The 22,272-nt window shown below is 38.5% G+C and overlaps 2 protein-coding genes and 1 long non-coding RNA gene across 8 annotated transcripts in view; all 3 read right to left on the reverse strand.

The window, feature by feature from the left end:
- Window positions 1-778, reverse strand: LOC138722978 (uncharacterized). Its single transcript, XR_011337787.1, has 2 exons — window positions 418-778; window positions 1-381 (listed from the first exon to the last, which is right to left on the reverse strand). It is a non-coding gene; the product is annotated as an uncharacterized lncRNA (long non-coding RNA).
- Window positions 1-1,638, reverse strand: part of SLC12A8 (solute carrier family 12 member 8) — a 53,664-nt gene extending 52,026 nt beyond the window's left edge. The window contains exon 1 of the mRNA XM_069861471.1: window positions 1,624-1,638. The gene's annotated coding sequence lies outside the window, so the exon portion shown is untranslated. The remainder of the gene's footprint in view (window positions 1-1,623) is intronic.
- Window positions 1,639-7,355: 5,717 nt separating this feature from the next.
- Window positions 7,356-22,272, reverse strand: part of ZNF148 (zinc finger protein 148) — a 42,447-nt gene continuing 27,530 nt past the window's right edge. For all 6 annotated transcript variants that reach the window (XM_069861476.1, XM_069861475.1, XM_069861474.1 and 3 more), the window contains 2 exons: window positions 17,318-17,436; window positions 7,356-16,979 (listed from right to left, as the gene is read on the reverse strand). In XM_069861476.1, the coding sequence (XP_069717577.1) occupies window positions 15,387-16,979; window positions 17,318-17,436 (1,712 nt within the window). In that variant the 3' untranslated portion in view covers window positions 7,356-15,386. The remainder of the gene's footprint in view (window positions 16,980-17,317; window positions 17,437-22,272) is intronic.

Genomic DNA, 22,272 nt, shown 5'->3' on the forward strand with positions numbered 1-22,272 from the left:
CTTTCTTCTTTGTTGTCTTTTAGCTACCTTTCTTTGTTCCTTTTGCCTTTTTATTTGCCTTTCTTTTTTCCCTTTGCTTTTTTTACCTTTTACCTTTTTATTTGCCTTTCTTTTTATCTTTTGCCCTTTTTTCTTTTTTCCTTTTACCTTTTTATTTGCCTTTCTTTTTTCCTTTTACCTTTTTGCCTTTTTCCTTTTGCCTTTTTACTTGCCTTTCTTTTTCCTTTTACCTTTTTATTTGCCTTTTTCCTTTTCTTTTACCCTTTTATTTGCTTGTATTTTTCCTTTTACCTTTAATTCACCTTTTTCTTCCTTTTGCCTTTCCCCCTTTCTTTCTCTCCTTCCTTTTGCCTTTAAATTCATCTTTCTCTTTCCTTTTGCCTTTAAATTTGTCATTCTCTCTTTCTTTCCTTTTGCCTTTAAATTTGTCTTTCTCTTTCTCTTTTTCCTTTCGCCTTTAAATTCATCTCTTCTTCTCTTTCCTTTTGCCTTTAAATTCATCTTTCTCTTTCCTTTTGCCTTTAAATTCGTCTCTTTCTCTCTTTCCTTTTGCCTTTAAATTCGTCTTTCTCTTTCCTTTTCCCTTTAAATTCGTCTTTCCCTTTCCTTTTCCCTTTAAATTCGTCTCTTTCTCTCTTTCTTTTTGCCTTTAAATTCATCTCTTCTTCTCTTTCTTTCCTTTTGCCTTTAAATTCATCTCTCTTTCTCTTTTCCTTCTCTCTTTCTTTCCTTTTGCCTTTAAATCCGCCTTTCTTCTTTCCCTTTTTATCTTTTCTCCCTTTCCTCTCCCCCCGCAGCCCCCTGGGCCCCGGCCCCACTCACCTGCGGCCCCGCCCCGCCCGGCTGCCACGTCTCCCGGTTCCGCGCCCACGCCCGGGACTGGCGGTTCCCGCCGGGCCCCCCCCGGGTTGGTCGGTCCCGGAGGGGCAGAGGGGCTGCTGCGACAAACCCACCGGCAGCGGCGTGAGCAGCTCTCAGCCCCGAACCGGACTAGTTAGGGTTTAGGAGCGGAATTCCACTAGATCCCAAATCCTCGGGAGCCTGACAGAAATAAATAAATAAATAATAAACTGGCAACCCCAGGGCAGCGGGACCCCGATCCCACAGAGGAAGGGTCGCCACCTGGTTTCAAAAGGGACTCGCCTCAGCGTAACTTCCCTGTGGAGCGCGGCCAAGAAACCCTGTGACCCTGCGCAGGCAAAACTCCATTCGAATTAAAGGCACCGGTTTATGGATCATCTCAATGCGAGCAGGATCAGCCCCAAAGCCTGGCAACCCTTCCTCAGAGCCTGAATAGCATTCACCGACTTCATTTACTTCCGAAAGGAGGTAAGTTAAAATGAGTTAGAGTCGTAGAATCATGGAATGGTTTGGGTTGGAAGGGACCGTAAAGATCATCCAGCTCCAACCCCCCTGCCCTGGGTAGGGATATGTCCCACTAGATCAGGCTGCCCCACCAGGGCCATTTCAATTTTCAATAAAATATCCGTACAAGACGTGAGCCAGCAAGGTGCATTTGCAGCCCAGAAGGCCAACAACATCCCGGGCCACATCAAAAGAAGCGTGAGCAGCAGGGCAAAAGAGAGGATTCTCCCGTTCTACTCCGCTCTCCTGAGACCTCACCTGGAGTCCTGCGTTCAGTTCTGGAGTCGTCAGCGTGGGAAGGGCACAGACCTGTTGGAGAGAGTCCAGAGGAGGCCACGAGGATGATCAGAGGGTTGGAGCACCTCCCATCCAAGGACAGGCTGAGAGAGTGGGGCTTGTTCAGCCTAGAGAGAGAAGGCTCGGGGAAGACCTTATATCAGACTTCCAGTAGTTAAAGGGGCTACAGGAAAGCTGGGGAGAGGCTCTTTATCAGGGAGTGCAGAGATAGGATGAGGGAGAACAGTTTAAAGCTAAAGAGGGGAGGTTTAGATTAGATACAGGAAGAAGAGTTTTCTATCACTGTGAGGGTGGTGAGGCACTGGCACAGATTACCCAGAGAACTCATCCCCATCCCTGGAGCTGATCAAGGTCGGGCTGGATGAGTCTTTGACCAACCTGATCCAGTGGAAGGTATACCTGCACGTGGCAGGGGGATTGGAACTAGGTGATTTTTCCCCTTCCAACCCAAACCATTCTATGATTCTATTAACATCCATATAATCCAGCGAACCAGCTTTGATTTTCCAGCGTTTCCTGAAGAGGCAAAGTGTAAATAAGCCTTTACCCTTGGACAGAAACAGCAAGGGCAAGCAAGTGGCAGAAAAGGAAAACAAGAGTTCAGTGAAGACAGATGACTTCTCAAGGCAGGATGAAACCTGACTGAGGAAATCAGCTGATCTCCCCAAGATATCCCATTCCTGGAATACTTTGGAATCTCTCCTCTGGCTCCCTTCTCTTTACACTCTTTACAACTACCACAGAACAGGTTCAACCAGATTTTCTCATCCTAAGGGCCAGTGCAAAGTCTGAAATAAGTACCTTTGATTTGTTGCAGAATAGGTGAAGAATCACCGATTCATTAAGGACCAAGCCCTGCAGCTTGCCCCCCACTCCGTCCACATGCACATTAAGCAAGAGCTGGAGAGGTTTCTGGGGGTAGTTCCCCCACTGCTGACCATTCCTCCACAAGATCCTGCTTTCCTACTGGAGGTAAAGACTGCAGGAATCCAGCAAAAGTACCACATGGTCACGTTAAAATCACCAAGCACTGCTGCTAAAAAGCACTTTGAGGAGTGCTCGGCATCAGTCTCCGTCTGCTCCTATTTAGGTCATGGCAATTTTTGACATTTTCCTTGTTGGCAAAAGAATCCAGCCAGCAGCACTCCTTCATCAGAATGCGGAGAGCGCTGCTTTTCCCATCTTCAGCACCTGAGCAAAACCATAAAGTGACACACCATCACTTCTCCAAGGGCAACCAAGAAGTGGCAGTCCCGCACAAAGCGGCTCACTTCCTTTAAAGCACAAGCTTTGCAAATAAAGAGGTGACCAAATGCAGGAGAAGCAGCTCTAATTTAGATTACTTGTAACAAATATGTGATGATGCGGAATGATATAAAATTCCCTCGGTGCACACATGGGATGGCTGCACAACTCCCAGCCGGCACAGGCATCAGTGTGTTCATGCAAGGCTTCCTCCACACCGCTCTGAGGTCTACACCACCTTCCAGGAAAAGCATCGCAAACCATTAGAGAAAGATATATAGAAGGCCTAATTAAAAATTCTCCCTCTTCACACTTATTATCTTATCTCAACTGAGAGGAAAAGGGGGGGAAATGTAACGAAAAGCTAAAATTGTTTTATAGAAGGGCAATTCTTAGGTGCTTTCAGGGCTAGCAATGAACATCACGCATTCCAGAAGACCATCAGGAATCCTTTCCCCCAAGTTAAGTAGGTCCTCAGGACTGTCAGAGCATCTGAAGCCTCGCAGAACTGATTACTGGACATCCTGAACTGTGATTTGGAAGACTTTTGATAGTCCACATGGTGTCACTTGGTGGAAACTGTTCCAGGGCATGAAGTCTGGAGGTGGATTTAAGAGTGAAAGGGGTGACAAAAGATTATGCAGGATAAAACAGGTAAAGGGGAAAATACTGGTGTGTCAAGATACAAAAGTGGCTCCTAGAAACAGGTAAAGTAAGAGTGCAGAGTTTGGTCAGCAAGAGAAGGTGTGAATTTGAAACACCCACAGGTCTGAGCCATCCCATCAAATGCAGAAGGAATTGATTCTCAGTAGAATGGAGGTTATCACATAACTTCATCGTGGTCTTCTTCAATTGCCAGACATCCCCGTCTTTCCTAACACGGCAACGTGCAAGCTGATTTCCATGTACACACACAGCACATACAATGTCTATAAACTACATGATTTAGCTAATCACATTGCTTAATGACCTACAGATAAACCTTAGATCAACACTAAAATGGGCTGTTAGAGAAAGACTATGTTCCTAGATGAAATGAAGAGCCAGCCTTTTTCTGTTTGAGTTCACTCATAGTTGTAAACTGTAAAATACTTTGATGATGCGTTCTTACCTTGTTTTGTTCAGTGCATGATAACAGCAACTATCAATACAGTACCACAAACAACATTCTTGCTTCAAGTGCTTAAAATGGAGCTTCAGGCGCCAGGAATGACTCTGTGAGAGCCAACGCTGCCAAAATGCATTTCCACGCCCAACAGGGGCACTCATGCTGCCCTCATGGCTCATTTTCAAGCAGCTGCAACATCCACCACTAGCTACATGTTTGACTAAGTGACGGATCATCCTGTTTATTTGATGCTTTCCGTTAAGCTAACAAATACCATCTTAAAGAAAATCCTCCCGACTCCTGTTTTGGAGGAAAAGATCACTTTGGCACACTGGTATCTTTGCACTTGCTCGTCCATCTTCCCAAGCTGTAACTTTCTTAGGCTGTTCTGATCTGTCTACAATTAGCTTTATAACAAAGAAGCTTTCAGGAACTGGCAACACAAATGGAAGAAAATATAGGACTTGAGAAAAAACAAACAAGTCACCCTTTGAGATTCCAATGACATCCTCTGCTTTGTTCTCACACGTTACTGCATGGTCGGGATTACCTTGCAATTACCCTGAACATATGCCCAGTACTCCTAGTTGTTGCTTTATCATCTCTTACAACTCACTTCTTATCTTGTGATGAGACAGACTGATTAAGGAAGCGCTGCTCCTGAAGAGCTTTCAGAGAATAAAAATGACACATCTTGAGAACTCCTTATTCCCATTACAACACAAATTTTTTTAAATGTATTACACTGCTAAAATAATGGAATCCTCTTGGTTTAGCTTAGGCCAGGCTAGCACTTTTGCTCAAAGAGCAGTTACAAAAGCTGTGTTACTTCTGCCCATCTGAAAAGGCATTAGTGATCACATCTGTCCATCAGAAAAAAAAAAGGTATAATGCACCTGCAAGTGAAAACTAACCTGTATTCAGTGGCATAGCTGGCACTTCTTGTAGCTGGGCCAGCTCACCTCTCCGAGGCTGTGCAGTTGAGAAGGTATTACCTTCTCTAAATGAAGGCAGCTGCATACAAGCTACAGTCAATGCATTGATCTAACATCAAAAGCTATCAACACAAAGCCTGAGTTGGGGCTAGGCACCCTGTTTCTAGCTGAGAGGCTTGAAAGGTGCAGCCACTGTTAAAACAAAAGCCGAGCCGCTTTGCAGCACACAATCAGCATGCAGCAACATGCCTGGGCAGTAAGGCAGCTGGAGCTGCCCAGAGAGATGGACTCCAAGTGGAAAATGAGTTACTTGTATGCCTAGCAAACATCCAGAACTAAGCATAAATGATGGAGGGAGGAACTAGGTGCCACAGAAATATAGAATCATAGAATCATCAGGTTGGAAAAGACCCACCGGATCATCGAGTCCAACCATTCCTATCTAACCATTCCTAACACTAAACCATGCCCCTCAGCGCCTCGTCCACCCGTCTCTTAAACACCTCCAGGGAAGGTGACATGATGTGCTTGGCTGCCAACACTGGCAAAAAAGCAATGTAGTAGGCTAGACTGCAGAGGGTACGCACAGACTCCCATTTTCAGATGGAATCTCACCAAATCATCACATTTAAGTTCTGCCAGTGACTTGTACATATATGCACTTGACTGCCTTTGAAATTCTAACACTACAGCAGATGCTACATCGGGGATGTTATGAACCTGAAGACCAGCCCTGATGTGAAAGGGGTGAAGAGGAGGAGGCGACTTACCTGTGCAACCAGGGCTGGCTTCTGAAAGAACACATAGGGGTTCCATTTTACCTGCCTTCCAGTGGAAAGCGCTCTTAAACTCTGTGTCTCAACAACTAAAACAGACAAAAGAACAAGCAATATTGGATAGGAAACTATCTTCTGTTATTTGCCAAGTGTAATACAGAAGATAATCAACATCGGACACTCTTCCAGCCTACCTCCCCTAAAGCAATCCACCTGCAAATCTACTTTCATAAGCTGCAGCCTATTCTGGAGCTACAAAATAGTTTCGCCTGTGCAGTGCAAGAAAATTATTAATTTCAGAGAGAGAGGGATATTTTTTCAGCCCTCTAAATTAACAAACAACCAATTATTTTAAGACAAAACTATTTCCTTCTCCTACCAAAAAGGGAAGCTAATTCAATGGATTGTTTTTCTCATTCAACAGAAAATGTAGGTTCTGGCAATTCTTTTTAACACCAAAATATTGAGAAATGTCTTATTTTCACTATCACTTTGCTATTTGACAATTCTAATCATGACATTCGATAAGCATAAACTACCAGTTTTGATTTATTTCCACCACATAATTAAAAACAAATAAAAATCAGTATAAATAACGCACGGAAACATAAGAAAAGTAAAGCCAAGCAGGGTGGCTGAGGACACAGACCCTACTTACTCAGCCATATTAGAGTGCACCCACAATTTATAACTATTAATCATGAAACCATTAAAAGCAGTTACCATGCTGTCTGGATGTTAACATTAAGTTCTTGTCAGGCTATTTTAAGAACAATACCAGAAGATGCACAATAGAGCAATAGCAAAACAAAATCATTGCTGCATTCACTCCATACTCAAGAAGTCCATAAAGGCAGCACAAGACAGCAATGCCCATGGCCTCACACCAATAAAAGGGACAGAAGGGCAGCCTTCCTAAGGCCAGGTTCAGGCAAGTCCCTGTCGAAGTGCCTGTGCTTATTTAATCTCCTTCTGCCCTGAGGATGTGTGCAGCCACCTCTGCTAGGGCTGCCATCCCCCGGCTAAGACACTAGAGCAAATCCCATGAGTGCCCTTTCTCTGCTACCATGAAAATTAAGTCAACTGGGTTAAACGCCCTCAGGAGGGGTTTAGGCTAACGCCAGGCAAAGAGCTGCCCAGAGAGGGTTCCCCAAGGTGGCTAGTGGAGAACACCCACGTAGTGACTCTGAGGGCTCCAGGATCGGGGCTGTAAAACAGGGGGAGCCACTGGCATCCTCACGGCCCTCAGCTCTATCTGCAGTGCTCATCTGATCATGGTTCAAGTTTTAGCATAGAACTTCACTAGTTTTTTTTTCAAGGTATTGTGTGACTTTTAACATTTTCTTGTACAAAACCTGTTCTTATACAAAGTAAAATCAAGAGAGCTATGCATTTCACAAAAACAATATTTATCAAAAGTGACCCTACCAAAAGAATCAGGGAAGACACGGCCTTTAACACATGAATAAATAAAGGTAAGAGAACTAAATCATCCATAATCAATGTAATGGAGCACACTTCTGGTTTTGCAACTTCATAAATGCTCTTATCTTCAATATTTTAAAAAGTATTTGCTTCAACGGCAGAAGAATCTGCTACATATTAAATACTCCTTATGCTATACACACTACAAAATGATGCAGTGCACACAAGGCATGCTGTTATCCAATAAAGTAAAAAACTTTGAGTAATAAAGTTCACCTTTCTTACAACTGAGATGAAAACAAAGTCCTGACTCTCATTCACATGAAGAGCGGCTGGCACTGAATAAAACCCCTCTAGTGCGAACAAGAAGCACAAAAGCAAAGCTGGTCTAATATGAGGTGTTTCTGTTAAAGTGATCCCAGTGCAATCTTCTAAGAAGTCCTGGATTAAGCAGTCAGATATTCTCTTTTCTACAATCAAACGAGGCAAGGAGGAGATCCAAAGGGGAAGAAAAGCCAAATAAGTTTTATATGTGTCAAATGAAATATTTAAATATTTCATTTCTTTGTTGGAAGTAACCATTTCAATTCTTGCACAAGGGTATCTATCTGCACATGCCTTCACCTGTCTCATTAAGAAAGCTCTTATTTGAAATTATCTAACGTGAAAAATACTGCTAAGTCTATTCATAAAACAGTATTCTATATTTTTATTTTTCAAACAGCAAGTGACCACATTTGAAATGCATCATTTGCAAATATAAATTATCAAACTATTAGTTTAATTAAAAATAAAGCAGAAACATAACTTCCCTTAGTATCACAATACATAGAAGGGTATTATAAACCCCAAAAGACTAAGTTAACCATTAAGAAAACAATGTCAAAAGTAATGAAACTCATTAAGTCACTTAATGAATAAATCAATCCTAAGAATACAATACCATTCACCAGGATTATGTAAAAAAAAAAAAAAGCAATCTTTCATTGCATTATACAGATAAAAACAACCAATCCTTCATGCCACATTTTGTAAACCATGATATAAATTACACTCACAGTCAAATGAAGAGGAAAAAGTAACTCCCAAAATATTTTAAGTTGTTTTTAGGACAGAAATAAAGGCAGAAATAGAATCACTTAAAATATATCAAGTTTAACCAAAAAAAAATTTCATTTGGTCAAGCCTGCTATCCAAATAGTTTTGTTTCCTGCAAAACTATTTTTGTCTTTTTTGAATTATGAAATTTAAATGTTTCTTTTACATATTAAATGTAAGCCATGTGTTGAATTACATTAAATCCTTTTATACTTGTATTATTTTTGCCATAAGACCCAAGCATCTTTCACGTACCTACATACATACGTACACATGCACACACTCTCACGCTCTCTCTCACTATTGATATCTGGAAATTCCTCGCTTCACAGGAATAAAGAAAGACTCACGTGCTGACTTCTGTCAGAAATATAAGAAATATACAAATTCATATTTTTCAGGTTCCTACAAAACCATCTCTCACCTATATACATACTTGTACTGACAGAATTCAGGTTACAGTCTTTTGTCTGATAACAAAGGGACGGAATAGATGTTGTAGGATAAAGAAATACTGTAATAATCATTGAAATAAACCTATTATCCTAAATTTATCTATATGATTTTTTTTTTTTTATTTTTAATCGAAATACAAAGAAGGCATAGAGACTTCAGGAAAATAACACTATATCAGCAAATGCACTGTAACAGTGTTCCACTATATATATCATCAGCTTTTTCATAACACAATTTCTTCTGTACACTAGATTTTGCACTAATTTCTCTGTCTTCAAATGCATATTTCCAGATCCGATTCAGCACTACATAGTATGCCTTCAAAATAAAAGGAGGTCACTTGCTTTATTGAATACCAAGTTCCCTTCCAGACAGCATTAAAAGAAAGACAAGACTACACAGACAAAGTCCAGTATAATTCATTTCTGACAATGAAAATTTCAACCCCTCATACTGTTTCAAAATTCCTCCTACTGAAATGCTTTACTACAATAATAATAATAATAATTAATAATAATAAAAAGCATACATTACATATAAAAGATACCAGTGTACTAAAAGTGACAGAAGTGGACTAGCAAATCCTTCAAAGCACATATTATATAAATGACTAGCATTTAAAAACATTTTTCTTCTATAAAACGTAGGTCATATACATTTAGAAATTGGGGGTGGGGGGTTCTAAAGCAGTAATGACTGTTCAAATAGTTATGCTGCTCTGTACAGTCTAATACCTATTCAATGCAAACTATAAGTTTGACGTTTAGTTTATTTATCGGAATAAACCCATCTCATCATCTCCTAGCGCATTATTTGAAAAATACACCACTCGAATGAAGACATGACTTCTAAGTTCACTGTTTATCTGCATATGAAATAAGAAGAGAACTACTCCTTTCTACGGGAGACCCAAGTCTCATCATTTCAATATCAGGACTTAAAGACTCCAAATTTAAGTAGAGGAATTGCCAGGAATCAGCACAGAAGCAGAATAGTATCTCTCATCCTTTAGAGACACAGCTATTCAAACTTTTGCAGTCTTCCTCATCTTGCAGAAGTGCAGCCAAGCCATTCATTTCTGACTCAAAGTGTGTACGGATGAAGCCATAGCTCTAAAGACTGTCCCCCCTGTGACTGAAATTGTGCTGTGTAAACAATGTTATATACTCCAGCAGGAGGACGTTTCAATTTATTTATAAAAAAAATGATTAAGAATATTCATAAACTTAAACAAGGCTATTAACTCCCAAAGGTATTTTTGGAACTTTTCCTTATGCTACTTGTAAAGTTAGCACTGTCGTGTATTATTGCTTGCAAACAGTACATCATCATTTGCCTTCCAACAGAGTGGTACTGTGATCAGTTCATTTGTATTTACAGGCTTTTTTGTTTGTTTTTTAAACAAGCTATAAAAACATTACATACTTTACAGACAATACAAATACTCAAGTCAAACAAATGGAATGCATAACAATAAGAAACGTCATAAAGGAAGACTGACATAAGTCCTTGATTGTCAAGACACATTTATATTTATATATAAACTCTAGCTGTGCAGAATCAAAGATTCAATCATAGGTACATCCTTATTTGATAAATCATATTTACAGCATGATATTGCATAAAAAAATAAAATAATGTTGTTTACACAATATTACCTTTCCATCCATTGGATTAAGGAAAGCAAGAAACAACTCTTAGAAATGTTTGCTTGCCTCAAGTTTGTGTTTCCTACTAAAAGATGTAATTTTAAAAAGGAAACATAATGTTTTATATGCAGAGTAGAGCAAAAGCGACTATAAATTTATTTCCCTGACACAAAGCAATTTTAAATTGAACAAAAGTTTAAATGTTAACTTATAGACATGTCCTTTCATTAGCAGTAACACTTTCTTAGTACTTGTCCTTTGCAAACTGAGTTTTAGCTAGATGCACTACATGCCTGACGTAAACATGCATTACCGTAAGTTGAATGAACTTTCAAAGTTACAAGGCTTCATTTTGGTAAAATATTTAACACTAGGAAACTCTAACATTAGTCATTTGCTTCAGTACCAACCATGTAATTTGAAAGTTCACATGCATACTGGTACCAACTGCATAAGCATATTTCTCTCTGTTAAAATTTCCAAACAGACTTCCAGGAATATTAGGATTTTCCCTGCAGTTTGTAATGGTATTAAAACAAGCAAACAAAGAATAAAAAACAAAGCTCTCAATGCTAAGAAAATTTAGTTAGCAAGTTACATACATAAAGTAATCCAATGCTGCAAAATTCAGAGCGTATTCATCCAAATATTCTTGTTCATTTCAAATAGTTACTACGTATGATACAAATACTATAAAAATATTCTGAACAAGCATGGAATATAATGTATCTGTTGAGGTGGAAAGTTTTCATAGGAGAACATGAACACTTTAGAATAAACTCCAAAAGTTACAGTAGAACCCCAATAATTCGCAGCAATGCCTTAGAAACCCTTGACAAATAACAATTTTCAAAACAGTGAGGAAGCAGGCAATAAAAGCAAGGATGTCACATCACAAAATGCACTTTGTTCATTTATTTTGACAATTGTAATTTAGTTTTCAATACTCCTTGTACCTCCCAGTATACTAATATGGGTTCGGTAGTATACTTGGGCGAAGCAGTACAGTATTACTAATATGAGACCTCACTACAATACTTTTTAGATCATTGCAGAGAGGTGGGGAAGAGACCTTTGAGGACGTATAAACCTATTGGATGTTCTGATTAGCGATCAGCGAATTAGCAAGATTTTACTGTACTTCTCAATTAACAATGAAAAGTTCTGTCATCCAAAAAATTGACCAGTACAATATAAATAAAACCCCAAATGTTATTTCACATGAATACTTCTTGCCCTATTCTCTTCTTGAAACACAATTTTCCTAAAGACAACACTAGGAGACACAAGATCATAAACATAGCTCTTTTATCATCCAATTTCAATTGTTTACGTTGTTTCTCATAAATCAACATACAGCAATACACAGTTAATCCTTCTCCCCAAACCTTGCAATTTATGATTAATTCATTCTCAAATCAAATAAAGAAAATGTAAATGCCTATTAGTATACCATTACAAGCCGATTCCTTCATTGTCTGTTAGATTAGTGGTAAAACATATCAAAGAATTCATGCTAATAGGGACACTGTCAAGTAATTTAGGACCAAAATATGGCCTATTAATATGTGCGTGTATAGAATCATAGAATAACCAGGCTGGAAGAGACCCACCGGATTATCGAGTCCAACCATTCCTATCAAAACATATTGTACACATGTATTGTGTGTGTATACATATATATCGTTCGGTAATAAACGTCATCACTTCCCTCTTTTCTAAAGTTATCCTTACTCAATCAGTAGGAGATATCCCCCCAAAATTCCATCTTACACACACACACATCCAGTGCTTGCATGACCTTTAGGTAAGAACGCCTGTTGTTAGCTCTGTGGAATATAAATGCTCACCCCACCCTTGCACTGACCGTCTGAACAGTATCAGTAAGAGAACAGAACTGAAAACCAAAGTCGCTTTTTCTCCAGACACACACAGAAAACTAACAGAAATGAACACTGACCAGATCAAAATGAAGAGTATCTGCAGCAGATTAGAAGCAGCAAAACATAAGCAGTGGAAAATGTTACTGAACAACGTAATTATTAAAAAAGTAAGAGCTTTTTACATAGTTAAACCTCCCAGAACTATAAACACTCTTATTTCGGAATAAAAGGGCATGTACTCAGGAAATTAGAGCAGTATATTTGGTTAACCTCTCCGGTACAGAAAGCTTCAAGCATCAGCAGATCAACTATTCACACCACTGCTTTAACTGTACACATGGAAGAACCCTACAAGACAGTCCCTGTGGGCTAGAGGGGGACTTCAAAACCTGTCCTAAGGCACAGAGTATAGCTGTAATGGCTCAGCAGCAGGTTAGGGAATGAGCTGCAACATAAGGAATAACTTTTTCTCATCTGATTCCTGCTTTGCTCTGGGGGACAGCAAGTTCCTTCACTCTGTACAATAGCTTGCTCACTCACACAACGAAGCAGCAAATCCCACATATGAAGCTGGTATGGAGCAAGACTCCCTTTTACTCCTCAATCACCTGCTCACAGGAGAGCACCGATGCAGGAACTTTAAAATAAAGCTGAGTCAACCTCCTCTGGGAGAAGCAAGCTTTATTTCTCTTACCTCCCTATAGGGCCAAAGAAACGCAGTAATAATTGAGCCCTTTCATTTTGTTTTGGCTTTTTGCTGCTTGCTGTATTTAACGAATAGTACTATCACTGGCCATCTACTTGGAACAATGTGACATTAGAACAAAGACACCAACACAGTCTTATTCAGACAGCACAAGCTAGGATGTGATGGAAATGAAACACCTTAAAACGAAACACATTAAGAGAGATGGTTTCCTGGGATTTAGGGTCCATTAAGTAATGTGTCTGTGCAAACAAGAATGGAAAGTCAAACTGATCATAAAGGAAGAAAAACAGAGAAAACATGAAAAAGAAAAATTCTATGAAAGTATGTTTATAACATGTGTCATTAAGAATCCATAAGAAGTTTACTATTCTCCCTTGCTGCTCATTCCTCTTAACTCAGGGCCAAGTATTCAGACAAAATTACTGGTAAGTCATAACACACTGAAACACCTTCCTGTATTATACACAGGGTCACGAATCAAACCAGAACGTGTTTACCTATGCAGAAGTACCAAGTAAGAAGTTTATGTAAATTGTACTTCTTGTCAAGCAAGCTATGGATAACAAAAGCTCTTTCTCCCTCAACTGTACTAAGTGCAGTTAATGCTGTGACACTGATACAATAAGGGAAAAAAGACAGAGTGGGATCAGTTTCCTGAAAATCAAGAAGAATATTGCTACTACTTTGGGAAGAGGTGGGAACTGTTGTACGTCCTGCTCAAGTCTTGTCTGAAAAGACAGGATATATTTTAGCGCCTTGAGATGCAGTCTTTTCTCCTAGCTGATGGCTTCATCTGAGAGACATCAGCTAGCAACAGTGCTGTAAAAGGATGTGTGTAATCCTATTTAAAAAAACCCCACAAACAAACAGATATATACATATCTATATATATATGTACATGCGCGTGTGTGTATGTGTGTGTGGTTTTCCCTGGTTAATCAGCCTACATTAGGCTTAGACTGCCTTAAACTACCAGACAGTGTCCCTTTAGGGAAGGTGCAATAGAATGAACGTACAGTTCAAAAATCTGTAACTTGTTAACTTAAACTACACAATAGTTAGGCTACTCAAATCTTACCACCTTAAAAATGCACACAGAACTATTTATCGTACCGTACTGCATACTTCAAGACAAACTACTATTCAAAAAAACATATTCATGGTATAGGGATAAACTTTGTAGTTTATTTGTATGGTGAAATGCAATGAAAATTTCTGGTCACTCACCTAGGCCGCAAAAATAAATCTGTTCACTAGCATCATTCAGTGGTTTTGGTTGGTAAAATTGTAATGACTTTCACTAAGCAAACACTAAAAGACTGGGAATTTGAATGCTGACTTCTTCAGCTTGTGGGGATACTTCAATAAATTTAGCAATCTGAATTGTCAAAATTCTACTCAGAGAATTACAAGTTTTTACAGAAGCCAAGAATACCCAATCTCAGTGTATACTGAAAAGAATAATTGTAGCTGTATGAGATGAAAATGATGCAACTGTATCAAACCTAAAAATGGTTTTATTTTTTGAGAAATCAAAAACTACCAAGTTAGGACTAAGTGCTCTATGTTAATCATTATGAGTATGTAGGGTAATGTACAATTAAGCCTTTAGATCTCGGAATACACAGTTTGTGTAAGCATTATGCAATTGGGAATGTCATCTACAGAATATTTTAACTAAAACTTCAAAATCTTGATATCTGCATATGAAAAAGTCATTAAAAAGTTACATCTAGATCCAGCTGTACAAAGAAATACACATTACTTCAGGAATGAAGTAAAGGCTTTAACAGTTAGTCATTTTGCTTAAAAAAGTGTTTAAAATAGTTTAAATTAATTAGACTTTTAAATAGTATACTTAGTCTATCAGTATTCATTCTTTCCTCAAAACACAACTCAAGGTAATGCAAAGCAGAAATAAAGGGCACATGGTCTAAAATTTTTTTTGAGAGATTATTTTTCTAGAAAATGACATCTTTTAAAGCCATATTTGCTTGACTTGGAGACAATATTTATTCTGTGTGTTAGTACACGATGACTCCCTGCTGAAGAGCAATGACTATGCTGACAAGCTTAGAAATGACAATATGAACAGTATTAGACAGTGAACTGTCCTCCCAAAGCATACAAGGAAACAATCCTGGGGAAAAGTCTTACCTGGGGATATTGTTTATTTTAAATTTCATAGAAGGTAAAATATTTTCTGGATTCAAACAAGTGAATAAGAAACTGCCTTTCATAGGGGCAAGAAGATCAGGCAGTTCAATGACTGGTGACTTACCAAAATAAAAAAAAAAAAGCAGTTATTGGTCTTGCTAATATCAGCTTACTTTTGTTTTAACATAGCGCTCTTAAAAGCTGTACAGAACTCCATCTTTTACAGAGCAACCCCCTTTTGACAAATGTGTTCTAAAGTGCCAGTATTATTTACAAAGATTTCTTAGCCAAAAGTCTGACCCGTTGTGGCATCGGGTGAAGAAGTCATCCCAGCTCTGCTATCATTTACATTCACCAAGGGAAATTCTGGGAAATCAGCACTTGTCCCTGGTCCCCGAAGGTTCACCTGTCCATTGGCAGTGCTAAACTGAGATGATATTCCTGCTCTTGCCCCATGGTACTGAGCTCTAAAGGGCTGCTCAAAGGAGCTAATTTGATATGCTTGATGAACAGGCTGTGCCTCTGCTTTCTTCTGAGAAGTTACTTGATCCAAGAAGTCCTGTGTGGAGGAGGAAGAAGAATGGTTTGCCTCATCACCTGAAAAGGGAAAAGGGTGCTGCGAATCACCAACCATTAGTCCAAAATGGGACTTGTCTGGAGTTGTTCTTAATGGAGAGTTCATTCCCGATCGAAAGCTATTGACGGGTATAGATGTGTAGACCTTCTCCATGGAAGGAAATGCTGGCTGCGTTGTAAGAGTCTGGTTATCAGTCACAAAATTAAGGCTCGGGTTGTTCAAATAGGCATCATTTTGGCTAGTTCTGTCCAAAGCTTGTTGTAAAAACTTTGAATATTCTTGTAACATACTAGCTTTATCTGAAGAGGAAGCTTGAGAGCTAGTTCCAACTGTCTCAGATTGGGTGACCTCAGACACTTCAGAAGAATTGATTGATATACTGGAGGTCACCTCAGTGTCAGCCACACTGAAAGATATCTCATGTTGTCCATTAGCCTTGTGTGAATAATGATCTAACAGAGTCTGCAGTACCTCATCTGGAATGACATTTTTGTCATGGTTACCTTTAATTTCAACATTCAGTGCCTGTGTGTCTAATATTGAGGCTGTAGCAGTTTCATCAATGACGCTAGCCACAGCTGCCTGTGTTACTGAAGGCTGAGATGCTATGGTACTTACATTCAAGGCATATTCTCTACTGTTATTACTAGCTGCTTGTAGATACCTCTTTTTCTTCAAAAACTGCATTGCGTCATCATAATTAGTGCTGCTGTGTACAGGTTTACTGGGCCCTTCCTGTAATGTGTCCACCTGATCAATGTCAGCGTTACCTTCGGAGTCCAGTAAACTTTGCTTATCCACAAGATCAAAGGCATACTTCGACACCTTGTTGTCTTCATATGTGGATAGAGGTGAAATGGTTTGACTTGGCTCAAGTGGCTGCTTCAGACTCCTCTTGCTGTTAACTTTTTTGAGAACAAGCTTAGGTGGGTGTATTTCTCCAGAATTTGCTTCTTCTAAGTGCGTCCCACTGACCGAAGAATGTGGCATCTCGACAGCATATTCCGCTACCATATATTCATCTTTTACTTTAGTACTAGAAGAGTACAAAGGCAAATAGTCATTTTTGTCCTTCTTCTGCTCTGATTTATCTGAACTTTCTTTATCCCCAGATTTTGTTTTCTCTGTTTTCTGCCTTTTCTTCTTTGGCAAGGAGCTGTCTTTCATAGGCGTAGGGAAACCAGAATCTTCCTCCGATGGCAAAAAGCCAACTTTGGTGGCACTTCTGTTCGGTTTCTTGTCGCGGTTCTCATGGCACATACGTTTATGTTTCAACACACGATCAGTCCTGGAGAAATACTGCAAAAAAACCCAAACAAACCAATATTATTACTATTACAGAAAAATAACTATATTAAGAGAAAGTAAAGAAAGCTTTCTTTGAAATTCATCCACTTTACCAAGCTCTAATGAAGTGCCAAACAGCAGCATATAATCAATAAAATCGAGTGCAAACAGTTGTGTCTCTGCTCCACCTGCACACAAAGACCATCCACCTTAACAGAAAAAAACATTCTTTACACATAATATGTGTATGCACATGACTACAGCACCTGGAGAAAGTCCTATCTGTACTACATGGGAGTTGACGGGTGGTTTTGTTTTCAATTGTGAAGGATTTCACTAAGTCATCTTACCTGCAAACAATATTCACACTGGTAAGGCTTCTCTCCACTGTGAGTTCTTTTGTGCCTTTCCATGTGATACTTTTGAATAAACCTCATACCACATTCATCACAACGAAATGGCTTTTCACCTGATAAAAAACAGGTAGCAATGTTAGTCTACAAATAAAAATCTATGTTATTCCATACAATTACCAGGTCAACTACAACATTCTCTAGCAGAAGTAAGAAAGAAGAGGATTTAGTCTGTTGTTAATGAAAAAGAATACAGGGCTTGCTCACATCACTATTTTCTCAGTACTCAGTAGCTGATGCCTCAAAATTATTTTAAGCTTTTATACACACACACGCACACACACAAAACCACATCTAAGAACTAAATTCTTACCCCCCTCTTTCTAATATAGCTGCAGATATTAATCTTTAACTTAACAAATGAACAACTATAAAGATAGTTTCCTGAACTGCTGCTACATAGTAATTTTTCAGGGCAGATGATTATATAAAAAGATCTCAATCCTCTCACCAACTCATTTAACTCAAACCCACCCCTTCTAGAAGAGAATTATGTATTTCAGAGCTTTTAACTTAAAATTTTTGTAATGTGCTCTGTATCCTCCATAACTTTTTTTCCCTTAGCTGTATGAAGAATTGAAATTACTGCTCTGGGAAGGTTGGAACGCTTTTTTTTAATGAATTCATTTTATTTTTAAATTAAGCTGAAAACAAGAAACCTCTGTAGCTGAACTGGTGCTTGCATACTTACAGGCTCTTCTGTTTGGCTGCTCTGTTTGATTTGGGTTTTGGTTTTTACTTCCATAACAATATTCATTGCTCTGATTTCATCTGCAGTTCTCTCCTTATTTATTCTCAAAAGGAAGCCCTACAAGGATCCTTTTGGAACATAGAGTAACTGTGGGGTATTTTTCTCTTAACTACCTTACATCTTCCTTCTGATATTTTTATTTTCTAGGTTTCTCTGACAAAATCTAAACATTTCAAGTGCATTGAAAAGTTAGTTCTGCTTTTGTAGAAGTCCCCCATTATTTAAAAGAACTCACCCTGAACACTAATCTTTTCACTTAATATTTACTATGAAATCTTTTGAAGTGACATAGAGATCAGGGACTGTCTCAGCAGCATCTGCCAACATCCTCTTTGCTCTGGAGACTGTACTGCACTGAATTTTGGTATATAAACCATCTATATTTTGTTTCCAGAAATATGCAGACTATTTCTACTTTTCTGAGGCAGTTTTGTTCTTTAAAATTATTTCGTTAATTACTTTTATTAAATTATTACTAAGTTATTTAAAAGTTAATAAATTTTAATTTATTATTTAAAATGTTGTAAGTGTATATTTCCATTTAGAAAAGAGAGATTTAGCCACATCCTTCTACAAATGGAAATACAATACATTAAAATAAGATGCCAATATTTCCAGAAACTGGAATGGGAAATATCTGTATCACCCACACATGTAATCTGAGCCAGATCATTAATGCTCAGTTTCAACCTTCTTAATTCCAAGCAATTTCTAAATCTCTCTCTTTGTAAGCCTATGTCCTATTTCCAGCTACTAATTCTTACCTCTCCATGTGGCTTCTCAGCCAATCCCTTTCTTAGATGAAATTATTCCAATTTATTCTCTCCTAAATCATATTATCTCCTCTCCTAAGATCTCTCAGCTTCCACGACTTCTTTTTCTACAGGCTCACAATCTTAGCATCCTAACTCTCCTTTCACATTCAGTCAGAGACTAACTTTTACCATTTCCTGCTTATTAATAACCACCATAATTTTTTGCTTTTTTCAAGTCCCATTTATAAATGCTAACGCCTGTCATATAATCCTCTCCCATACCCTCTATAAGCAAATCCTCCTCTCTGCTCTAGTTCTTAACTTTCAAACTTTTATGTTCCCTTTACTTGTTAGGCACCCTTACTACCACGGTGTTTTACTTGCACTAAGCCTGTTGAGACTTCCTGAACTGAATTCCAATCCTCCTCTCAATCCATAAAGAAGATGAGGCAAGAGGTTTAGATCTCATTGTTCTAGTTTAATACAGGGGAACCCTTCAATTCACAAAGAAAACTAATCATTTTACTTACTCTTTTGGTTTTTTTCCCCTTTGCTCCACTGTTCTATTTTGTGTTTCTTTCAAATTGCCCCTTTGAACAACTCTCCTTATGTTGTCTGGAAGTTTGATTTCACAGTCTCTTAAAATTTCCTCCAAAAAGAAGCAGCAGTTCGGGATGAAACCTACCCTGAGCCTTACAGAAGCCAAACCAAGTCAGAGAAGCAAGACAGCTCAGTCCTGTTCTAGCTTTGAAGAGCCCTCCAAGGAGCTATCCTGCTATTCCAGGAAGGCTTGAGTGCAGAAGGCTTCATTGATAGACTTACCTTCAGCCTTGCACACATTCCTGCAAGTGAAAGGTCACAAAGTTCCTTAACATTTGTCTACTCAAGCTGGCTCTTTGCTGGCAGAAGACTCACAGCCACCTGTTCCCTTTTCAAGGCTTAAATAGGGCCAAACAGGGCTTCTGAGGTTTTTTATTGTAGAGTATTACCACCACACCAGCTGTTTTAGAGACATTGAGAGTAGCTATAAAGGCATTGCTGGCCATGCCTCAACAGGAAGGAAAGTTTGGGGACAGGGACACTGCCCTTGAATTACTCAGTACAACACCGAAAATATTTTTCAGTAGAATTTCAGAGTGCTCTGGAAGTAATATTAAGAAACACTTTGTGAAACAGATACCGTACTTAATTCTTGCTTTAATCTTCATAAGGAAGATAATATTAGAAAAAAAGATTAAAAATTAATATGAAGATATGCTGCCTACAGTAATTTCTTACTATCAGAAGACTGAAACTTCAGATGCCTTCTGAAATTTTGTTGTACTTTTCAAACAGGATCTACAGCAAATGGAGGAGACCATTAATAATAACCTTTTGCTAACGTAGGGAGAATCTAGGACATACTTTTCTGAAATGTCTTGGTGAGTGGGGAAGAACTAGATATAGAAAAAAGTCAAGATTTAAAAATATAATACAATAATTATATATATTATATAGGAAAATAGCCTATGTTTTGCATCTATGTTGGAAATCTATTAAAACTGAGCAACAGAACTACTTACAAAGTGTGGTATAAACCACTATCTGTAATAAGGCTGTAACAATTATACACCCCCCCGAGGCATTTTAAAATCTTAAGCAGACAAAATACAAATTATAGGATACCAAAGAAGTCAATAAAAAAGCAGCATGACTGAACAATAAGGCACTTCCAATGTTAGCCCAATGCTGCTTTATTTTTTAAAAAGCGAATCTCATTTTTCGTGTTTAAAGTGGGAAGTAGGGTGGGTTGCAGATTTAGGAAACATGAATGCATGAGTAGCTATGGTGTATAGAAACCTCTCTAAGCAAAAAGAAAGCAGACATCTTTTTGCGCTCAGTATACTCAAAATATGAAAATACTTGTGTATCAATGAGTCTTCCCTCTCTTAGGACTGAAATGGTGATCTTCAGTCTCATTAGTGACAAGCTTAGCAACCAGGTTATCGCACTGCTGCCCTCCTCTACATACAATTATTTCTAGTAAGTGAATTTTGTATTAATGCAATGTCTGCTTTTAGATGCAACTATGTAATTATTTAAACAGAATAAGGTTGCTAATTGATTGTTTCCCAACTCCCTCATAAAATTTCATCTGAAAGAGAGGTTCGGAGAACTGAATTCAAATTACACTGGAACTAGCTAAGGCACCTGTAAGTTCAGGCCTTGTAGCAGGCATAAAATGGGGCTTCTAAGTGTTACCAGTGTCTTTGATTGGCTTAAAATAAAATGGAAAATTTTATCACCTTTAAGAGAGCAAGAAACACCCTACTCTTCATCAGCGTTTTAAACACTGTACAAAAGCTGGAGCTAAAAATGGTCAAACAGAGAAATAAAAATGCAAAATAAGGAGAAAAAAAATCAGTATTTAATTTATAAGGAATATACAAAGAGATCTTTCATTTACTTTCATCAAAGGGGAACACAGACCCACTGCTCACCTTCTGCTGAGAAAAGCAAGCTGAAAATTCAGGTTTTCGAGATGGGCTCAATTATGCAGTCCTGAATGACAGAGTAACACTAAGCAAAGGCCCAGCAGTGAATCTTGTGATATAGAAGTGAAAGCACAGATAGGTATGAATGCCAATTAGCTACTCTATATCTGGGCCAAGGCAAAACTTAAGCAGTAGTTCAATACTTGTTGACTAAATGGACTACAAAAAAAGCTGTTTCCACTCCTGGGTATTACATATTTTCTCCTAACAACCTACTAGTTGTCACTTAGGAAAACACCCATAATTCAACAACTTAAACCCGATCACTGACTTTGATTTTCTGAGAAATAACCAAACCATACCTCAAGATGCTAAGCAAAGCGAGAAAACATAGTAATCAAAAAAAGTCAGCTAACAATATGGTTAATCTGTTAAATGGCAGCTTTTTCTCTGCTAAACAAAGACCAGTATATGTGAGAGCTGGCATAAAAACCCTGCAACCTCACCACTACCCCCTCCCCTAAAAGCTTACAATTCACGTAGAAATTGAATTTTAAAAGATAATTAAATCCCTTTATAAATATTTGTAGTCAAGAGTTAATTAACTGTATTGCCCAGACTCTCATTTTCAAAGCCACGTACAGGAAATAATCCTAATTTTTAAAAAAAGTCTCAAAAATGTGTAGGCTGCACTTAAATTTTTGCCTGTTTTCAGGGAAGGGGGGGAGAGAAGATAGATGGAAGAGAGTGAATGAGCATTCTTTTCAAGAACAACATCTTCACAAAGTGAAGGCAGCATGGTTCACCAATTCAGAGGCAGAGGAAAGACTAGGAGCAGAACAAAGACACTGGACAGAAGAATGGAGGACTCTTCTGTGGCTGACTGACTGAAGGAAACCTACTTAGTCTGGA

Source organism: Phaenicophaeus curvirostris, chromosome 7, assembly GCF_032191515.1.
Source record: "Phaenicophaeus curvirostris isolate KB17595 chromosome 7, BPBGC_Pcur_1.0, whole genome shotgun sequence".
Taxonomy (NCBI): domain Eukaryota; kingdom Metazoa; phylum Chordata; class Aves; order Cuculiformes; family Cuculidae; genus Phaenicophaeus; species Phaenicophaeus curvirostris.